General features: G+C 47.1%; 1 protein-coding gene across 1 annotated transcript; it reads right to left on the bottom strand.

Annotated features, from left to right (window-relative positions):
• Positions 1-1,194: 1,194 nt before the first annotated feature.
• Positions 1,195-12,423, bottom strand: T265_01449 (hypothetical protein; the record flags this gene model as incomplete). The annotated part of the gene is made up of 8 exons (XM_009165475.1): positions 1,195-1,265; positions 1,299-1,435; positions 3,514-3,600; positions 6,776-7,009; positions 8,494-8,633; positions 8,673-8,738; positions 8,975-9,195; positions 12,291-12,423. 8 exons carry the CDS (start codon positions 12,421-12,423, stop codon positions 1,195-1,197), a joined length of 1,089 nt encoding a protein of 362 aa, XP_009163739.1.
• Positions 12,424-17,686: the final 5,263 nt, after the last annotated feature.

Raw genomic sequence — 17,686 nt, 5'->3', positions numbered from 1 at the left:
CACTAACCGATGATCATTTCTTATCGAGGAATCCGCTTTCCTCAATCCGCTGTTATTCGAGTCAGTTACTTGTGTTTGCTTGCCACTGTAAGCTGTCTGCGTACTTTTATGCGAGGTGCATGGCATTGAGTATACATTCTAGCCATCGATTCTCAAACCAGATCCAGTATGACGAACACTTTGTGCCTGATGTGCAAGTCTTGGCTAGAATTCACATTACGTGGTCAGGTAATGACTAGCTCATCGAGTGATGACTAATCAGATGAAAGTTTCACTTATCGACTTAACTTCGACTCCACAGACATCAGAGGCTGGTAGTGAGTCTCCCATAATCGTATCGATAACAAAGTTGAAGAGGAAAGGCAAAAGAGGACAGCCTTACCTGGCACCACTTGATACGGCGAACTCAGGCAAGAGCTTCCCATAGATCTTCACAAGTCGTATTTTATTTCTTCTCCCGACGGGCGACAAAGGTTTGTATTCCATTCGCCCGTATGCCTGTCTCCAAAGGTTGTGTTGCGGGAGGCCAACTAGAGCGGTCCTTCCTGTCACTACTTATGCGAGTGACAATGAACTATTGAGCCGCCTTCCTAATTTATTGTTACACTGAGAGTTGCTGTTCCCTGGTGAGTCGATCGCAGTAACTGGTAAAAAGTAGAGCTGTTTCACGTAGCAAAGCCTCCGTCTCCTAAGCTTCCGATGTCCACCAGAACTCTCGGTATTCCATTAGGCTCTTCACTATTTGGCGTTTGAAGGATTTGCGTACGTCCTCGTACTCGTTACTTGCTGGTATGGATTTCCCTGCATCAATCAGGACTAGCGGTCTCAACGACATCCTCTGGTCAGTTGACGATCAGAAAAGTCTGACAGACAGAGAAGAACGCCGCTAGCATAGCTCCTTCCAAATTTTTGTCATGCTTCATCCACGTGCTCGCTACCAGCACTGTTCGTGTAGAGAGCAGTCGAGCTAGCTCAGATCGATACTGCTGAGTTATGGTAGCTCTCAAGAGATGGTAGACTGGCATGATTTTGGCTAACTGCCGATTAACTGAAGAGAAGTAAACTGTCAGGAGTGGTCGTAATATGGGATGGTCGCAATCACGTTGTGTCCCAGAATGAACGATAATCTTGAACGGTGGCTTTCCACGGGTGGCCGATGGTCATGTAATCCCGTTTGATCCACGACGTAAAATTTTACGTCGAAAAATCGTACTCGTCAAACAGATGATGGTCAGCACACAACTCGAGGAGTGGTTCTAAGTCGTCTGTGGGACGAGTATCGACTGCGAATGGCTCACCTAAATGTGATTCCAAAAAGATCACATGACCGAGTTGGGGATTCACATAATCCGCAATGTTCACAGACTCAGTGCTTATTGCTTGGCGAATGAGCCCGGATAATTCTCGATAGAAAGTATCCCTCTCAGCGTCAGAACTGTAGTCCGTTGGGGCGTATATCAATATTACAAACAGGAACCGTTTTTTATGTAGAATAGCACTGAGCTTGATTGAGCTGGATAACCGAACGACGCAGACAACTGTTCACTGGGATCCAATCCCGTGAAGCACCTTCAGCTCTGGGGTTGAGTGCACCTCCACGTCACATATTCCACGAGTCACCGGTTCTGGAACATCGGACACAAAGAATATAATATGGCCGCACATCGCCTACCGTCCAGCGGAACAATCATGTGGTGAAACAGTGCCGTACAAGTATGCCCACACGTCCAAATCACCTCCGATTTCATCATGTGCCGGAGAAAGGTCAAAAAGGTAAACACACATTTCACGCCCATCCGATGGCCAAGGCAACATGTGCACTCCGTACACAAGCGCACAGACGGCTATCTATGGCTAATCGAGACAAGGAAAACAACCACTGGAGAGCCGGAGTGGGCCTGCAGGAGAGACGCTGGTTAGTTGAGAGCAGATCGACCATCAAATACGGTCACAAGTGAATGATATAAATAGAACGCTATATTTCCTGGCCGCCTCCTTGTCCTCTGACTGTAACCCAGTAGCAGAAGGGGAAGAGATAAAACAGAGTGAAACGTGAAAGAGCTGAGTTCGTCGTCGGCGTTTGAGATACATGACCACGTTCGGATATTGTACGCGTGTTCCAGATATACAGTCAACATCGATTTTGAGGGAGCATACAGTCTGCGCAAACATCACTTAGTTGCCAATTTGAAGTGGAGAGCGGATGTTGGAAGCTCCTATGTAGAAGGTATCTCGTGGACTTAGCAATGTGCTATCTTTGTTATTTTGTTTATTGTTAACAGGCAGTAGAGTGCCCGTCGGTCAGACAATCAAATGACCCAGCGACGTCTGACTGTTACGTAGGAGAGGGGAGGAAAGGGACGTAGGATGACAAAGAATTGTGGTTGTAAACGATACCCCTCGGTTGCCCAGGCCCAGGAAGGGGATTTGGTTGACGTGCCCCACCTTGAGCCTTTGACTCAATAGTCTAAACCGCGAGGCAGAGAGCAGTTGGGTTTTCATTGGGGACCTTTCCCGGAGCCGATGACTCAATAGTCTGTCCTGTCCGGCTGCAAGGAGTTGGCCCAAACCGAGGGTGAAAGGAGTAAGGCATCACCGTTTCACTCTGGATGCGGCTGCGCACATCATGTGCCTTTCGAGCAGCACCGAACCCAAGGGGATTTGGCGTGCCCCACCTTGAGCCTTTGACTCAATAGTCTAAACCGCGAGGCAGAGAGCAGTTGGGTTTTCATTGGGGACCTTTCCCGGAGCCGATGACTCAATAGTCTGTCCTGTCCGGCTGCAAGGAGTTGGCCCAAACCGAGGGTGAAAGGAGTAAGGCATCACCGTTTCACTCTGGATGCGGCTGCGCACATCATGTGCCTTTCGAGCAGCACCGAACCCCTTGGTTTCGACCGTATTGAATAATACGCCGGGTCACGGTCAACCATTGGGCGATCGGAGTGTGGTTTTTAGGGCCGATGTTTTCCAACCCGTCCTTCTTCAGGAAAAGTCAGCATCACCGCCTCTGTGAACACAGACATGTTGGCTACCTTGGGGAAACACCTTACTGGCTACGCACTCCTTCCGCAGAGTATGGTAAGAACTTAATCTCTGACAGCCTTGTAGCACGAGGTCACCATGCTCTCAGTCTGACTGTTCCACTTTGACTTGGCATGGCTGCACCAAGTGGAACGAAGTTGCAGGTTCATTGCAGCACTCATGCCCGACCAATAGGTCAAGGTGGTAGCTTCAAGTCGATAGACAGGAAACTTTTTTTGAAATATAAACGAAATGGAGACAGGTTTGGCAGAACACTCGGACGGCACTGGGACAAAATTGTCTGTCCTCATCTAAACACTGTACGATCTTGACGGCCATAGCATGACTCACATTTTGCTGCAGTCGAAAACTCCGTTGAGACTAACACTAGCAAGTTCAATTGAACAAAGAGATAACAATGAATTGTTCCACAGCAATCATAAAGTTACGAATTCGTGCTTAAAATTTTACAGCATGAAAAGACTAACTTACATTTTCCGCAACAGTTTCTCCTTAGGATACTCTGGCGGAAATTCTTTCAAGTGGTCTTTCAAACACTGGGATAATTCAAAAACCGGGCTGTAACAAACGCAAAAAACAGAGATGAATAAGAATCACAGGAAGTTCAATTCAAGCATCCAATCGTTCAGTACTGCACATGCGCAGATATAGGGAAGAAGTACGAGCGCTGAATTGACCGCCGCATTCAGCAAGTCCCGAAAGCGGCAACGGATCTTTTGGTATAGTTTTGTTTCCCTAGCTGGGTACAAGAGTGATGACTTCAAAGGATTTTAGCCTACAACCGTCACTACGTTTGAACTTACCAACATTCCACTGACTTGATCTTTTCTGAATCGGCTAGAATGAAATCAAGTTGCGGAGATATCATTAGGTGATTTTCATGGATTGGGTTCAGGCTCTCACATCGTTGCCCTTGTCTTACCACAAGATGGTCGCTAGTTCGCGTCCTTAAGAGGACAAAAAATAGGTCCTAAGTATCAGTTTAAACATAGCCATTCCTAGTGGCGAAGTGCATTGGGACACAGCAAAGAACATCAAGCCATAGTGGGACCAACAGTGACGACAGCCGAAGAATAGCGTACGTTCGATTTGGGGATTAGATGTTTTGTCAAAGAACTCGCCAGCTCTGTCAATAACACGGAGTAAACAAGGATGAAAATAACGCCAACTGACTACTAGAGAAACTGGCGCTTTCCAAAAAGCCAAGAATTGACAAGAAACAGTATCAGTTGACGAACCAGGTCACATAAAGCAAGCCTCGAACAAAAAGAGATGTTGAACGTTAGTTCGGTCCCACAATTTCTATACCATCGCCCTAGAAAACAGCGGTTGTACCTCAACTCCAATTATCATCAGAGTCGGCTCATGCATCAAAGCCATCGCCTTTGATGCGTAGCTACCCGATTTCCGAACAAACTGAACATGCCCTCCCCTTCCAGGCTTGGCTGTATGTCCCACAGCCCCACTTTCCGGTGATTGAAACTAGCAGCTGGAACCAATGTGATACACGGTTAATAGCTGATAAATTGAATTGAACTGATCTACAGAGTTGACGTCGTGCGGCTGTGGTGAACAACTGCGGATTCTTCCGCCAGACAGACACTATATGGGACGAGGATCCTTCGAGATAAAATACATGTATCCAGCGCTTTCCCAAATCAGTGCTGAATTTTGTGCCTGTATGAGCTCAAACCGATCTGCGATGAACCAGAACACTGAGTACTAACAAGCCACAATCATACTCGGCTGGAAACAGGCAATCAGAATGTTCCAACACGCAAATTCTAACCCATTAACCGGGAGTTATGGTACTACTTTGCTGAAATGTAGTAATATCCGGTTCTCCTGAGCTTACGAGAGATTTTTATAGTGTAAATCATTCCTTCAAATAGACCTCTCGTCTTTCCGAAACCAAGCTCACTAGTTTTCAGACTTTCTGCCACAGCCATCCTGTGTGGAATAGAAGCCCGTAAAATGAAATGCACCTGAATGGTTATCAACCCAATATAAGTAATGCCAGTAGCACCTGGGTGTGAACGCTGGGCTAACAACTTGGCGATGGGTCAACAAAGACGAACTCCGGAAAGCCAATACTTGAGAAGTCAATATGGCCTAGATTGAGATGCGATCAGACCGATCAACAAGATCGATTTTAGAGAGACAAGTGAGAACACTAGATTCAGACGACTGAAATACACACTGTCTGCTAGAAGAGATGCTGCGGTTGCTAAACAGGGACAGCGGTTAGTTACAGCGTCAGGTCACTCCAATATGCTTCCAGCAAAAGTCATGGACCAAAAGTCAAAATAATTGACCACATTATCACACAACAATGGCGAATAGCTACGTGCTTAGCACAACTATTTGTATGCTCTACTAACTTCCGGAAAAACATGAATCATCTGATCATCACCATCTGAGCACATGGCGCCTTCCAATAGCCTCTAGTTACGAACCCAAACTGATCATATCGCTGTTGGCTAACGAAGGGGTGCATCAATGACTGACAATAGCTCTTTTTGGGGCATTTGTGTGGATTCTGACCATGCACTGGTCCGGAGTCTTCTTCCTTTTCGGAGCCACGAAAATAGCGGACAATTGGTTCATCAACTGAAAGTTAACACATCCTGGAGTTAGATGGGCTTATCAGAAACGTATTCCAGGCCCTCCGATAACTGCTCCGATAACTTGTCAATTAACACTGGAACAGGATCACCAATAAACAATGTAGTTTAGACTACACCACCAACTTCACTCTGGGTACCGGATAGCAGAAAGAAAACTTGCACTACCGGAATTCCTGAGAGATATTCTCACCGATCCCACACTTAACTCTATCCGAATCTGTTCAGTCTTGTCTAGTCGGAACCAATGGTAGGTGAAGTGGTTGCACTGGAGGTTGGTCTGTTTCAGCCACTATGATGTTCGTTAGGTCAATATTGACGAGCCATTCTTTACGGATGCTGAAGTACGGTCACTAGACAATGCTCGGCACGAACCCTCAGTGGATTTCAAACATAGAGTGGTCTTAAACGTATTGTGCCATCCCTGGGATCGGACGGAAACATGAGCACAGCATGATAGTCAAACTTCCGTGGTCCACGAACTAGCAAGTGAATCCCGTGACACATACATCTTATTGATCTTCGTCTACCTCTAGTTGTTTCCAACAGTAAAATCGTACCTATGAGGATGTAAAAAGCTCCAGCAACCTGACTTTCCGCTTAGCCCAGCAAAAGAAAAGATAAATCGTCCAGCTGTAACGTTGTTTCGGTGGCTAGCTGCCATGCCACCTGAAGGAAGCCAGGTTGCCCAAACCTAGCCCAGCAACAGAGCTGGCATTCGTAATGTACTACTCATAAGGTTGCTGGAAATTTGCCGACAGTCCACGACCGGTTTCGCCCTTCTTGGGGCTCATCAGGTAGGTGCAGTCCCGGAGTTTCCGTCAACCTTATGTTCTACTTGAAAACAAATTGCACGAAATTAGCGAAGTACACGCATTTGCTGGCAATGTTTCAGAGATCTTACGGTCGAAAAGAGAAACCAATTCTTGTTAGCTACACTACATTTTCGTGAGCACACCGAATTCGTTTGAGTAACAAAGCATTGTTTCCGAATAAACACAGAGTCTTTCAGGCCAGTACAGTTGTGTTTTGAAGGTAGCTGAGTTAGGGTACTTTCGATATGGATACCAGGTTGTGGAATCTGAGGACTTTACTAATGATGGACTCACGTATCATCACCTCCATCTGCGGGTTGGTCTGTATCCTGATCTACAGGCAGCCCAAGATCATCAAAATCTGCGCCAGTCAGAGCTTGTGAAGACGTCCGATCCGGTGTAGTGGATACGAGGCACTCACCGTCCTGAGTTGAGAGTCGCATTTCCGCGAAGTGGTTCGACATAGCAGTCTCGCTCAGGTATACTTTGAGCGGCGGTACATCCTCTTCCGACCCGGGTGTAATGCTCCTATAAAAGACGGAGGCGGATCGCATGAAGAAAAATGGAGTAACTCTATGGCACCGGTGTTCAGCAGACTGATGTATGACCATCGGGTGAGAAAGCAGCACTTCTACGGAAGGGCAAAGGGTTGACGAGAAAGCTCACTTGCTTAAAAAACAGCAGTTCATATACCAGAGGTGAGTTGGTGGCAGTCCACGGATCGCGCTGGTTTGGTGTCACTTTTGACCGCTGTTGAGTACGGCCCTTTTCGCCAGAACATGTGCAGAATAGCGGCACCGCAGAAAATGAGTTGGTGGCCAAATATGGAAGTCACAAACAACAGATACCACCACGTTGGCAGTCATTTTCTCGTACAAGGCAGCATAGTTGTCAACTACATGAACAGACAACTATTCAATGACAGCGTACCGCGTGATAACAAGATACGATAAGCTCGTACTGTGGTTAACTTAGCAAATTCAATGCGCTCCACAACAATAAACAAGATAAATGTAGTCTGCGAAATGTTTCAGCGCCAAACGTAAACATTTCCAAGAAGGCACAGTTATGGAACCGGTTGAATAGCTACGATAGGAAGAAGGGAAGATACCAGGACGGGTGGCAATTCTTTTTTTAAGATCTGAATAGACGGGCCAAATGAAAAAAAAACTATTTTTACTCGAATTGTCGAAGGATACATAAATCCAGAGAGGTTGGCATTAAAAAAGACCTAGGGACATCGAAACTCGACACAAACATCGACAAATGCAGTCTTGCGAGTGGATATGGTTTCCGCTGGCTGGCTGGTTATCACTGAGTACATGACCAAATGTGGGCCATTGTGATAACAGGTCGCGGTTGGTTCCCGCTGCGCTGATGGTTCCCTACAAAACACTGCACTCACGGGTTATATGACTGTCTGAAGATTCCCGCACACGTGGAATAACTTACGACAACCATACACTACCCCATATACATATAGATCTGAATAGCGGGCCAAATGAAAAAAAAACTATTTTTACTCGAATTGTCGAAGGATACATAAATCCAGAGAGGTTGGCATTAAAAAAGACCTAGGGACATCGAAACTCGACACAAACATCGACAAATGCAGTCTTGCGAGTGGATATGGTTTCCGCTGGCTGGCTGGTTATCACTGAGTACATGACCAAATGTGGGCCATTGTGATAACAGGTCGCGGTTGGTTCCCGCTGCGCTGATGGTTCCCTACAAAACACTGCACTCACGGGTTATATGACTGTCTGAAGATTCCCGCACACGTGGAATAACTTACGACAACCATACACTACCCCATATACATATAGCTGTTCAGTAGATTGCAACAGTTGAACTAGTTATCTTTAAAGAATAGGAATAGTCCTGTAAAATGACTGAATGTACTTATTTTTGGGAAGTCGCATTAGACAAGAAGGTTCACGTCGCTACAGCAAACAATAACTGTCGGTATTTCGAAGACGTACGGGACATATGGGACACAGATGACAACTCACTCCGATTTCCGTTTTTCTCGCAACGTGGAACCAGGTGGCGCTGGTGCATAGGCACAGCTGCGCTCTACTATAGCAGGAGTAGTCCGGACTCCAGTGAAGTTGAACACAGCATCTTTAGCATCTGATGTGTAGAAGTTACTCTATGCAAAGTGAAAGAAATTATGGAAATATGGACTCACTGGTTGGAGCGAAGTAGGTATGTTGAACGGAGGTATAAACCGGGACATGCTCAAATTTTCAAGTATCTGAAAGAAAAATAAGGCATATCCATAGGTCACTTCCGAAAAATGCAACCAGGCTGAATAAAAAGAAGACGATAGTGAAATAACATTTAAATCAGAGGGAAATAACTAAGCGAGTGGTTCGCAGGAAAGGCATCAGACCACTATGTCACTAGTAATCATTCAGTCAATGATAGCCGGTTGCCCACAGCTACCACGCGGTAGGCTGAAGCGCTCCACAAAAAATGCTAATGATTCACCTTAAGCTGTAAGGGTATGTTCAAAGACAGCAAGTTCTGAAGCAGGACCTTGCAGTTTGAAAGTGAAAGACGCATGCCGAAAGATAGCATGATGGCGGTCAGTTCACTCAACAGCGCGTATGCTTCGCCTTTGTCTTCGAAGATTAAGACAATGTCATCTGCGTACTCCAGATCAACAACATTCGCACCAGCAACGAACTGAACACCAGGGCTTTGAAGACCTATCGAAGTTCGCCATATTATTTCACCAACGACAAAGTTGAAAAGGGACGGAGAGAGTGAGCATCCTTGTCGGATGTGACTTTTGCATGGGAACTTTTGGAAAGCTCAACATACACTCTCACACGTCCAAAGTGTTTGATGTAGGGACCGGGTTATGTTCATAATCTTCTGGAGCATCTCCTGTTGAGCAGGTGGGATTGAGAGCGCCGACCGGTAAACAGAATGAAACACACTCGGAGTAAGGGAGCACTAAGATTGTGGGTCGTCTGTGCATAGTGTTGCTTTGACACCTGACGGAAAGTGAGGATGTGGCCGACGCAGCCTCTACCCTGCCGAAATCCTACTTGATGCTCACGGGTCAAGACTTCGCACACCGCCGTAAAACGACGAGAAATCATCATCGTCAGCTGTAAGGATGGCGTGCTTATTGTATAGTGGTTGTAGCTGCCAGTTTCGTTCACCGATAATTTGGGGAAATGGTGTGGGTAGCTGTGTGTTGGAGTGGGAAGCTGGTAGATTAGTGCGTAAATATAGCAGTGTCAGTGGAATTTTAAGTGGGGGAATTGGGAACGAAAATATGCATTGAAGGCAATAGCTTGGATGCGCGGGCGCCATTGAGGACGCGACTGGGTTATATCTGACAATGTCTCTAACCACTGATGTGGCCTGTCTCGGGGTCCCCATGCAGGAAGACGGGCAATGACCGCGCAGCTGAGTTTGCTGCTAATGGCTTTTATACTTCCCTGTCAAGTCAGTTTGACCACCTCTGGCTCGCTTTCACCCTTCGTGGTTGTACGAAAAACCCCTTCGAGGAAATCGGTCGACTGGCATACGCAACATGTGACCAAACCAGCGCAACCTATGCAGTGTGATCAGTCCATCTATCGAGGGTGAGTTAGTTCTTCCGAATACCATTCGGTGTACTTCAGCATTGCTAATCCGGCGTTCCCACCAGACTCAGAAAATGCTCCGAAGACATCGATAGTCGAACACTGGAATCTTTTGACGTCCTGGGCGGGCAGCGGCCAGGTTTCTGAAACGTATGGTGATCCGGAGTGCACCGCAGCATTGTAAACTCGACCCTTGACAAATTAGCTGATGTCATGCCTACACCAAAGGCGACGTAGGTTCGCAAAAGCTGTTCTGGCCTTCCCAATCCGGATGGTAATATCATCTTTCACGAGACCACCGGGACTGATACAGCTGCCCACGCAAGCATGAGGCTAGGGTTCGAACCGACTCAGTCTTGCAGCAGCACCTTACACATTGCAGATGTGAAGCGCATGCCAAAGTGCAGGACGGAATTATTTAGATTATTTAATGTTGTTTGTATTACTACGGGGTCAGATCCAAGAAGACCTATGTAGTCTGCGTACTCGATGTCTGTAAGCGGAGGCCCAGGGAGCACTTCGACCCCACGGGTGCTACGAGCTGGTAGTGAGTCTTCCACGATCGTATCAATGAAGAAGTTCAATAAAAAAGGTGAGATGATAGCCCTGTCTGACAATACTGGATGTGATGAACTCAGGAGAGAGCTTCCCGTGGACCTTCACACGTCTGCGGCAGTTGGAGTACAGCGCCGTAAGGAGGGTCGAGAATTTATGGGGACACTTGCTCCACATATTGCCATAGTGCCTGACGGTCCATAGAATAGAAGGCAGCTTTCAGATCAAGAAAAACAACCATTGTTAGTTTCTGGAAGCAGTGTCGCTGTTCCATAATCTGTCGGAGAGTGAAGATATAATCGACACATTCTCATGCAGGACGAAACCCGGCTTGGTTTTCACAGATTTGTCTCTCCCTGTGTTCAATCAACCCCCGAAGGATAAGACCAGAGAGCACCTTAGATGCCAAAGCTACCAGTATGATGCCACGGTGGTTTTCGCATAGCGTCCGCGTACCCTTTTTGAAGATAGGGATAACCGTCGACATGCCCCGTTCTGCAGGCACCTACTCTTTATTCTATAGATCACCAATAGGCTTTGTCGGACGGTTCACCAGGGAATCTCCGCCCTCTTTAAAGCGGGCTGGATACAGACCGTCCGATCCTGGTGCCTTGTCACGTATAAGTACGGATACTTCGTAGTTTGTTTCTTTTTCCGACGGCCGACCAAGCCTTACATTCCGCATGCGTTATCTCCACAAGCTGTGTTGCAGGGAGCTAGCTGAACTGTTCTTCCTACTGTTTGGCCCACCTTTCCAGCCGACGGTTTTACGAGTGAATTAATGAACTAGCTTTTTCAATTATAGTTTCGCTCTGGATACAGTCCGATCCTGGTGCCTTGTCACGTATAAGTACGGATACTTCGTAGTTTGTTTCTTTTTCCGACGGCCGACCAAGCCTTACATTCCGCATGCGTTATCTCCACAAGCTGTGTTGCAGGGAGCTAGCTGAACTGTTCTTCCTACTGTTTGGCCCACCTTTCCAGCCGACGGTTTTACGAGTGAATTAATGAACTAGCTTTTTCAATTATAGTTTCGCTGACCGTTGCTCTCCTAGAGCCTGTCGATCGTATCAATTGATACGGGGCACGGCTATTTACTGTAGCAAAAGCCTTCTCCACCTCCAGAGACTTCGATGTCCACCAGTGCTCGCGGTCTTTCCTTAGACTGCGCCCTCATCCTCGCTGCTTGCTGGTATGACTTTCCTGGCATCAGTCATGGATAGCGATCTCGACGACATCCAGTGGTCTCGTGGTCGAATCGGAGAAGTCGGACAGACAGCACTGAACGCTACTAACATGGCTTCTTTCACGTTTTACCACACTTCATCCACATGCTCACTGCCACCACGGTATTGGTTTACTGTGGAGAGCTGTTGGGGCTAGCTCAGACAGATACTATTGAGCTATGGCAGTTCTTCGAAGATAGTGGACTGATAAGCTTCTTGCTGACTTGCGAGGGCCTGAAGGGAAACGAGCTGTCAGGCTTGCAGGCACCATGGTGTGATCGGAATCAAGTGGTGTGCGGCAGTCTTGAGTTATGGCTCTCCACCGTTGGCTGATGGCCATGTGGTCCAACTGCGTTCACGGTTGATTTGCAGTTGGTGACCGCCAGGTTACGCGATACGAACGTTTACGTTGAAAGTTCATACTTGCCAGAAACAGTTCATGATCAGCACATAAATGAAGGAGGCGACCGCCGTTGTCTGTGCGGCGAGCATCGACACCGAATCGACCGCCCAAAGATGATTCCAAGGAGCTCAGACGACCTGCTTGAGCATTCATATCGTCTGCAAGGATTACGATGTCCGTGATTTTGGTTGACGATTGGACCCAAATAGTTCTCGATAGAAAGTATCCTTCTCAGCATCAGGACTGCAGTCCGTTGGGGCATAAGCCGACACTACAAACATGCACCGCTTTTTATACCGAGAGGCGTTGAGCTTGATTGAGCTGAATAACCAGACTGCACAAAGACGACTGTTCACTGGGACTTAATCCAGAAAGGCGAGTTCAACTCTGGGGCTGAGTGCAACTACCACTCCATATATTCCACGAGTCATCGCTTCTGGGTCACCGGACACACGGAGGCAGAAATGTGGAAGAGCTGAATTCATCCTTGGCGTTCTGAGATGCCTAGGCATACATCCCGTATGCGCGTTTCGGAGACACACCACATAACAATTTTAAGAAAGTATAAGCATCCTGCAAGCGTTGCCTGTTTGCCAATTTGACGTACAGTGAGGACATTAAAGGCTCCTGCATAGAAAAGATTTCGTGGATTTAGAAGGGTGTTATTTTGTTTATTGTCAATAGGCAGTGAGGAGTATAAGGTCCTTCGGTCAGATGACTGGCAGTCAAATGACCCAGCGATGTTTTCTTGTGTGGTGAGAAGGGGTTGAGGAGGGAAATCGGTGGACAGCGAACTGCGCGGGCAAATGATACTTCCCGGTTGTCCGGGCCGAGGAAGGGGAGTTGGTTGAGGTACTCCACGTTGAGCCTTTGACTCAGTGGGAAGATGTGCGGTTTTGTTCGAAGATCATGCCCCTACTCTCTTACTCAAAAGTCTAGTCTAGGAGACAGTGGGAGAATGTAGGGTTTCGTTCAGGACCCTGACCCTATCCTCCGACTCGAAAGTCTGACCCACGAGGCAGTGGACAGTGGGGTTTTCTTTGGGGACCCTGCGGGGAACGGGCTGCATGGGGTTGGCCTAACCCTGGGGTGCAGGGAACAAGGCATTACTGTTTCATTCCTGATACTGCTGTGCATAGCAGGTGCATTCTAAGCAGCACCGGACTCTTTGTAAAAGTATCTCGACCGTATGGGATAATACGCCGGTGGTCACGGTCAACCTTTGGGTGACCTTTTCCAACCCGTCCTACCTCGGGAGAACGCAGCATCGCTGCTTCCATGAATATGGGCATGCTGGTTGCCTTCACGCTTCTGTTGCAGAGGACAGTAAGACTTTACCCCCAGACCGCATCGTAGCACGGTTACTTGTAGTACGCGTCTTGTTGCTCTTGATCTGATTGCTTTCCTTTGGCCTTCATGGTATGGTTCAACCTTTTGGAACGAAGTTCTAGTCAGCGTAGTCCGCGGGATCATTGCAGCGCTCAAGCCCAACCACCATGTCAAGGTGGCGGCTTTAGGTCGGGGGAAGAGGAATCAGTAGCGTAAGAAGTCTTGTTAAAATGGAGGTTAAATTGACACTCGTACGGTTACTGCATGCACTGTGAGTACTACTTTCGGAAGTGGGCACTAGTATCGAATCAGCCAGGCCAATTGGGACGGTTTACTTCTCCCAGATAGACACGATTAGGCTAGACATTCACCGGCTGAGGGATTCACGCCATCCACGAACAGAGCAGGTGGAAGATCGTCAGGACCAGGAGCACGATGACCTTTGAGTAGAATATACACTCGAACACTTCTAAGGCTAAAGAACACCTCATATTCAGTCACACTTTCTTTTGAAAGCCGGCATTCCGGATTGGATGTAGTAGGTAGCCAACAACACTGCTGTTCGAGGTGCTGTGTCCAGCGGCGTAAAAAGTTATCCTTTGATAGATATCGGAGTCCCATTTTGGTCCCTGGCAATTTCGCTGAAAAAAAGCTTCCGAGAACCAATCGAGCGAAAAAAGCGGAACAGCCTGCGGATGTCTCCAGCACTTTTTTCATCTTCCATTTCTTTGGCCTTTCGATTCCACTAAGCTTACTGGACTGCATGGTCACTGTTTCAACTGGCGACGGTTTAATTTGCGGTTGTGACAGGAGGAATCTGGCGCCGGGCCTCCAGCAGAGCCAAGGCTCTATCACAGATCCGGTGTTTGTATGACGTTGGCTGCGTTGTACCGCAAACAGTAGTTCCGGGTTTGAATGACTGATATCGGACGATGCAGCGATCTTACAAGGAGCCGGTCCTGATAGGATTGTTTGACCTGCGGATCCACTAAGCTAACGTCTCCCACATACTAACTATGATGCAGACCCCATCATACTGTCTTGAGCCTATATGGACACTTTTTAGCAAGCTCACTGATACTGACGGCAGGTCGTGACATATTGCAGTTCTCCTTTGTGAGGATAAATAGAACACGATTGTTTCACAGTTCCCTGCTACTCACAACCAATGGTCCACAGCAATATATGTGCAGTGTCAAGCATAAGACCAAAACTGAACTGAGGCAACCAAGATATCTTAGTGGTTGAAGTACAGATTCTCAGTTATACTTAACTGAAAAAGACTATTTAGAATCCATCAGGTTTGCATTGTTTGTTCCGAGAGACTAACGGCTCGATAGGGCTGCAACTAGCTTGTGGTGCTTGGCAAAGCGAGCAACACATCAAGGCTTTAGAGTGGTGTATTTTGCCAGAAGACAGGCAGAGGTGGAATCAAGACTAGGGAATAGAGCAGCATCTCCAACAGTCCTCCTTCAACCGTTTTTTTCAGTGGAGCAGGACCACTCGCGGCTCGGCCAAACAATACGAAGCGTCCAGAAGGCAAAAATGACATGAAAATGGAAAATTACTAATGTCGTCCCCATCCCAAAAGAAAACACTGTTATGCTACCGTCGGGATAATACGTCAAACGTAAAGCTGCCATCTGATTCGAAGTTCATATAACTTCTCACTACTTGACTGGGTTTCGATGTTACGGCAGCATGATAAAGTAGGTCCTGTAAGTGTTTTGTCGCCCAATGTTGCCAAAAGTTGAGTAAGTCATCATCACGATATCTTTTGACGAAAGTAACTGAGTAGCGTAAGGCAGAATTCTTGAACCACTCCAAATGTTACATAGATGATTATAAGCAACCGGGTTCCCAATGTCTAGATGTCGACAGGCAGTTCATATCTAGTGGATCCTGAAGTGCTTTCACGTCACTCTTAAAATAACAGACACTGGCACCATTCTTTCATTCGGAGCCGTTCTGATATAGTCCTCCATTCTGATCCACGACTTTCCCATTGTTTGTGGTGTCGTTGTAGTGAACAAGCTGGAAAAGGCTGTGTATCGAAACTGACTCAACAGCTGTTTGCTAGTGAATTCGGTTGCTATCAACATTATTTTACAATAAAGCTCCCAGGAACCGGTCGCACTCTTGATCGCACCAGCACACGGTTAATGTAGCGGTCGGCACCAACCATCAACCCCCGTTACAAAGATAACCTTGAGACTACTTGGTTCTACGGTGAAAAATAAATAAGATAATCGTTCAGCTGTAACACCATGTCGGCGCCTAGTTGCCATGCCACTCGAAAGATGCACGAGGGCGGGGATACTGTCAGATTGCCCAAGCTTGGACGGGAGAGGTCGAGAAGCAGAGGTCGGGTTCGAAACACGGACCTTTCGGCCAGTAAATTCGCGCTCTAATCACTGAGCAATCTCACCCCCGTTGAACAGTGAAATAGTCCGACATACGTCCCTATCCATCAACTGGATGCAACGGGCGTTTTTTCAGCATGGAACCACGCCCAAGTGATGGCAAGTTCAGCAGTTGGGCGCACCATAAGTAAACGTCGGTCATTAATCTTCATCGTTCCGTGCTACACTATCACCACAGCTTCTATTCCATGCATTTGATGTGTTCAACAAATTTTCGCATTTCTCTGCTTCGGCATTTGTACCCAAGTCTCAAGATGCCAGATTCATTGGTGTTAAATCTTTTCATGTGATCGCGAGGTCTGTTGCGGTTAACTGCATTTCTAATTCATAATGGCTTAGTCATCCTGATGTCTATCGGAAATGGAAGTTTCTTTATCCTTAACTCTTCGATGATAATCCCACTGCTCCGGATGCTGCCGACTAACGCAATCATTCGTCTCCAACTTTAAAGACGTTGCCACAATCCACTACCAGCCACCCACACGATCAACTTGACTATATGGTCGATCATTTATCACAGCCTATCGGGCAATAAATAGATAAATCAATTAGATGAACAAACAAATAAGCTGAAGAACAAAGGGTATAAACTTCTCGATGTGCAGTTGTCGTGCACCTCAAAGGACTCAAGGATGGTGGGATACTGCCAGGATCCCCAAGCCTACACAGGAGCAACTAATAAGCTGGAGTTCAGTTCGAACTACGGACGACCCAGGTATGTAGTTTAGCACCCCAGCCGCTAAGCTATGTCGAGCTACTAACTCATATCGAATTTCAAATCTTGTGAGGATGCTAGTGTGCTATATATGCGTGAGGTTCTGTTTGCCTGCAAAATACAACCCGGACAGACCCCCTGATTTTCTTCAGAATTTCGACTTTCTTGTGAGCGACTTTGATAATCAGGAAACAACAGCCGGCGGGAGTCGACATCGATCTTGGAATTAAAGAATACGGTTGACCTCGTCGGTTTATCAGAGATGGCTCAAAAAGCAATCTTCCATGTCTCATCAAATCTGCCTGAGACACTTGCCCAGTCGGCACTCCAACTTCACCATCGGACACATAGCAGATCGTTCCTAATACGCGGACCACTCAATCCGCATCTGTTGACAAGCGTTATTCGCGTGGGTGTCGAAAGCCTCCAAGTATCGGATGTTCTACTCAGGACACAATCTCCGATGGATGTGGAAAGTCAGATAATTTCCATGCGGCCTGTCTATCCGTTAGGTCTCATAAATTAGCAGAGGCGCCAACTTGAGACTTCTCCATTGATTCTACGTTCGTTGCTGCTGCTCGTATCTGTCTATTCGACGCCGCACCTGGATTTTAGGTCAAGTTCTTGCATATGTGTGTAGCTGTCACAAAGGGCCGTCACGAAGAGACTGACTCTTACCATGGTGTGACGGTTTGCGCACATCAGCGATCCATTGAGCTATACTGGAGAGTGTCCCGCGACACTCACAGAGTCTCTCATACCAGGTTGGTCAATGGTTAGAGGTCTGACGAACACAGTCTCCTGGCCCTCCAGGTTGGGGGTTGGAACATGTGGCGACTTGTTCCGTAGAAATGGTAATGCATTTGCATTTCCCGCCAAACACCGCTGCCTTGCAGTTAGGCTTTTGAGCCAAAGGCTTTGGTTGAAGACCCTAATCGTCCTCCTGTCT

This window comes from Opisthorchis viverrini (genome assembly GCF_000715545.1).
Source record: "Opisthorchis viverrini unplaced genomic scaffold opera_v5_15, whole genome shotgun sequence".
NCBI classification, from domain to species: Eukaryota; Metazoa; Platyhelminthes; class Trematoda; order Opisthorchiida; family Opisthorchiidae; genus Opisthorchis; species Opisthorchis viverrini.
Note: the sequence above shows the minus strand (reverse complement) of the source record. Positions and strands in the feature narration are given on the sequence as shown.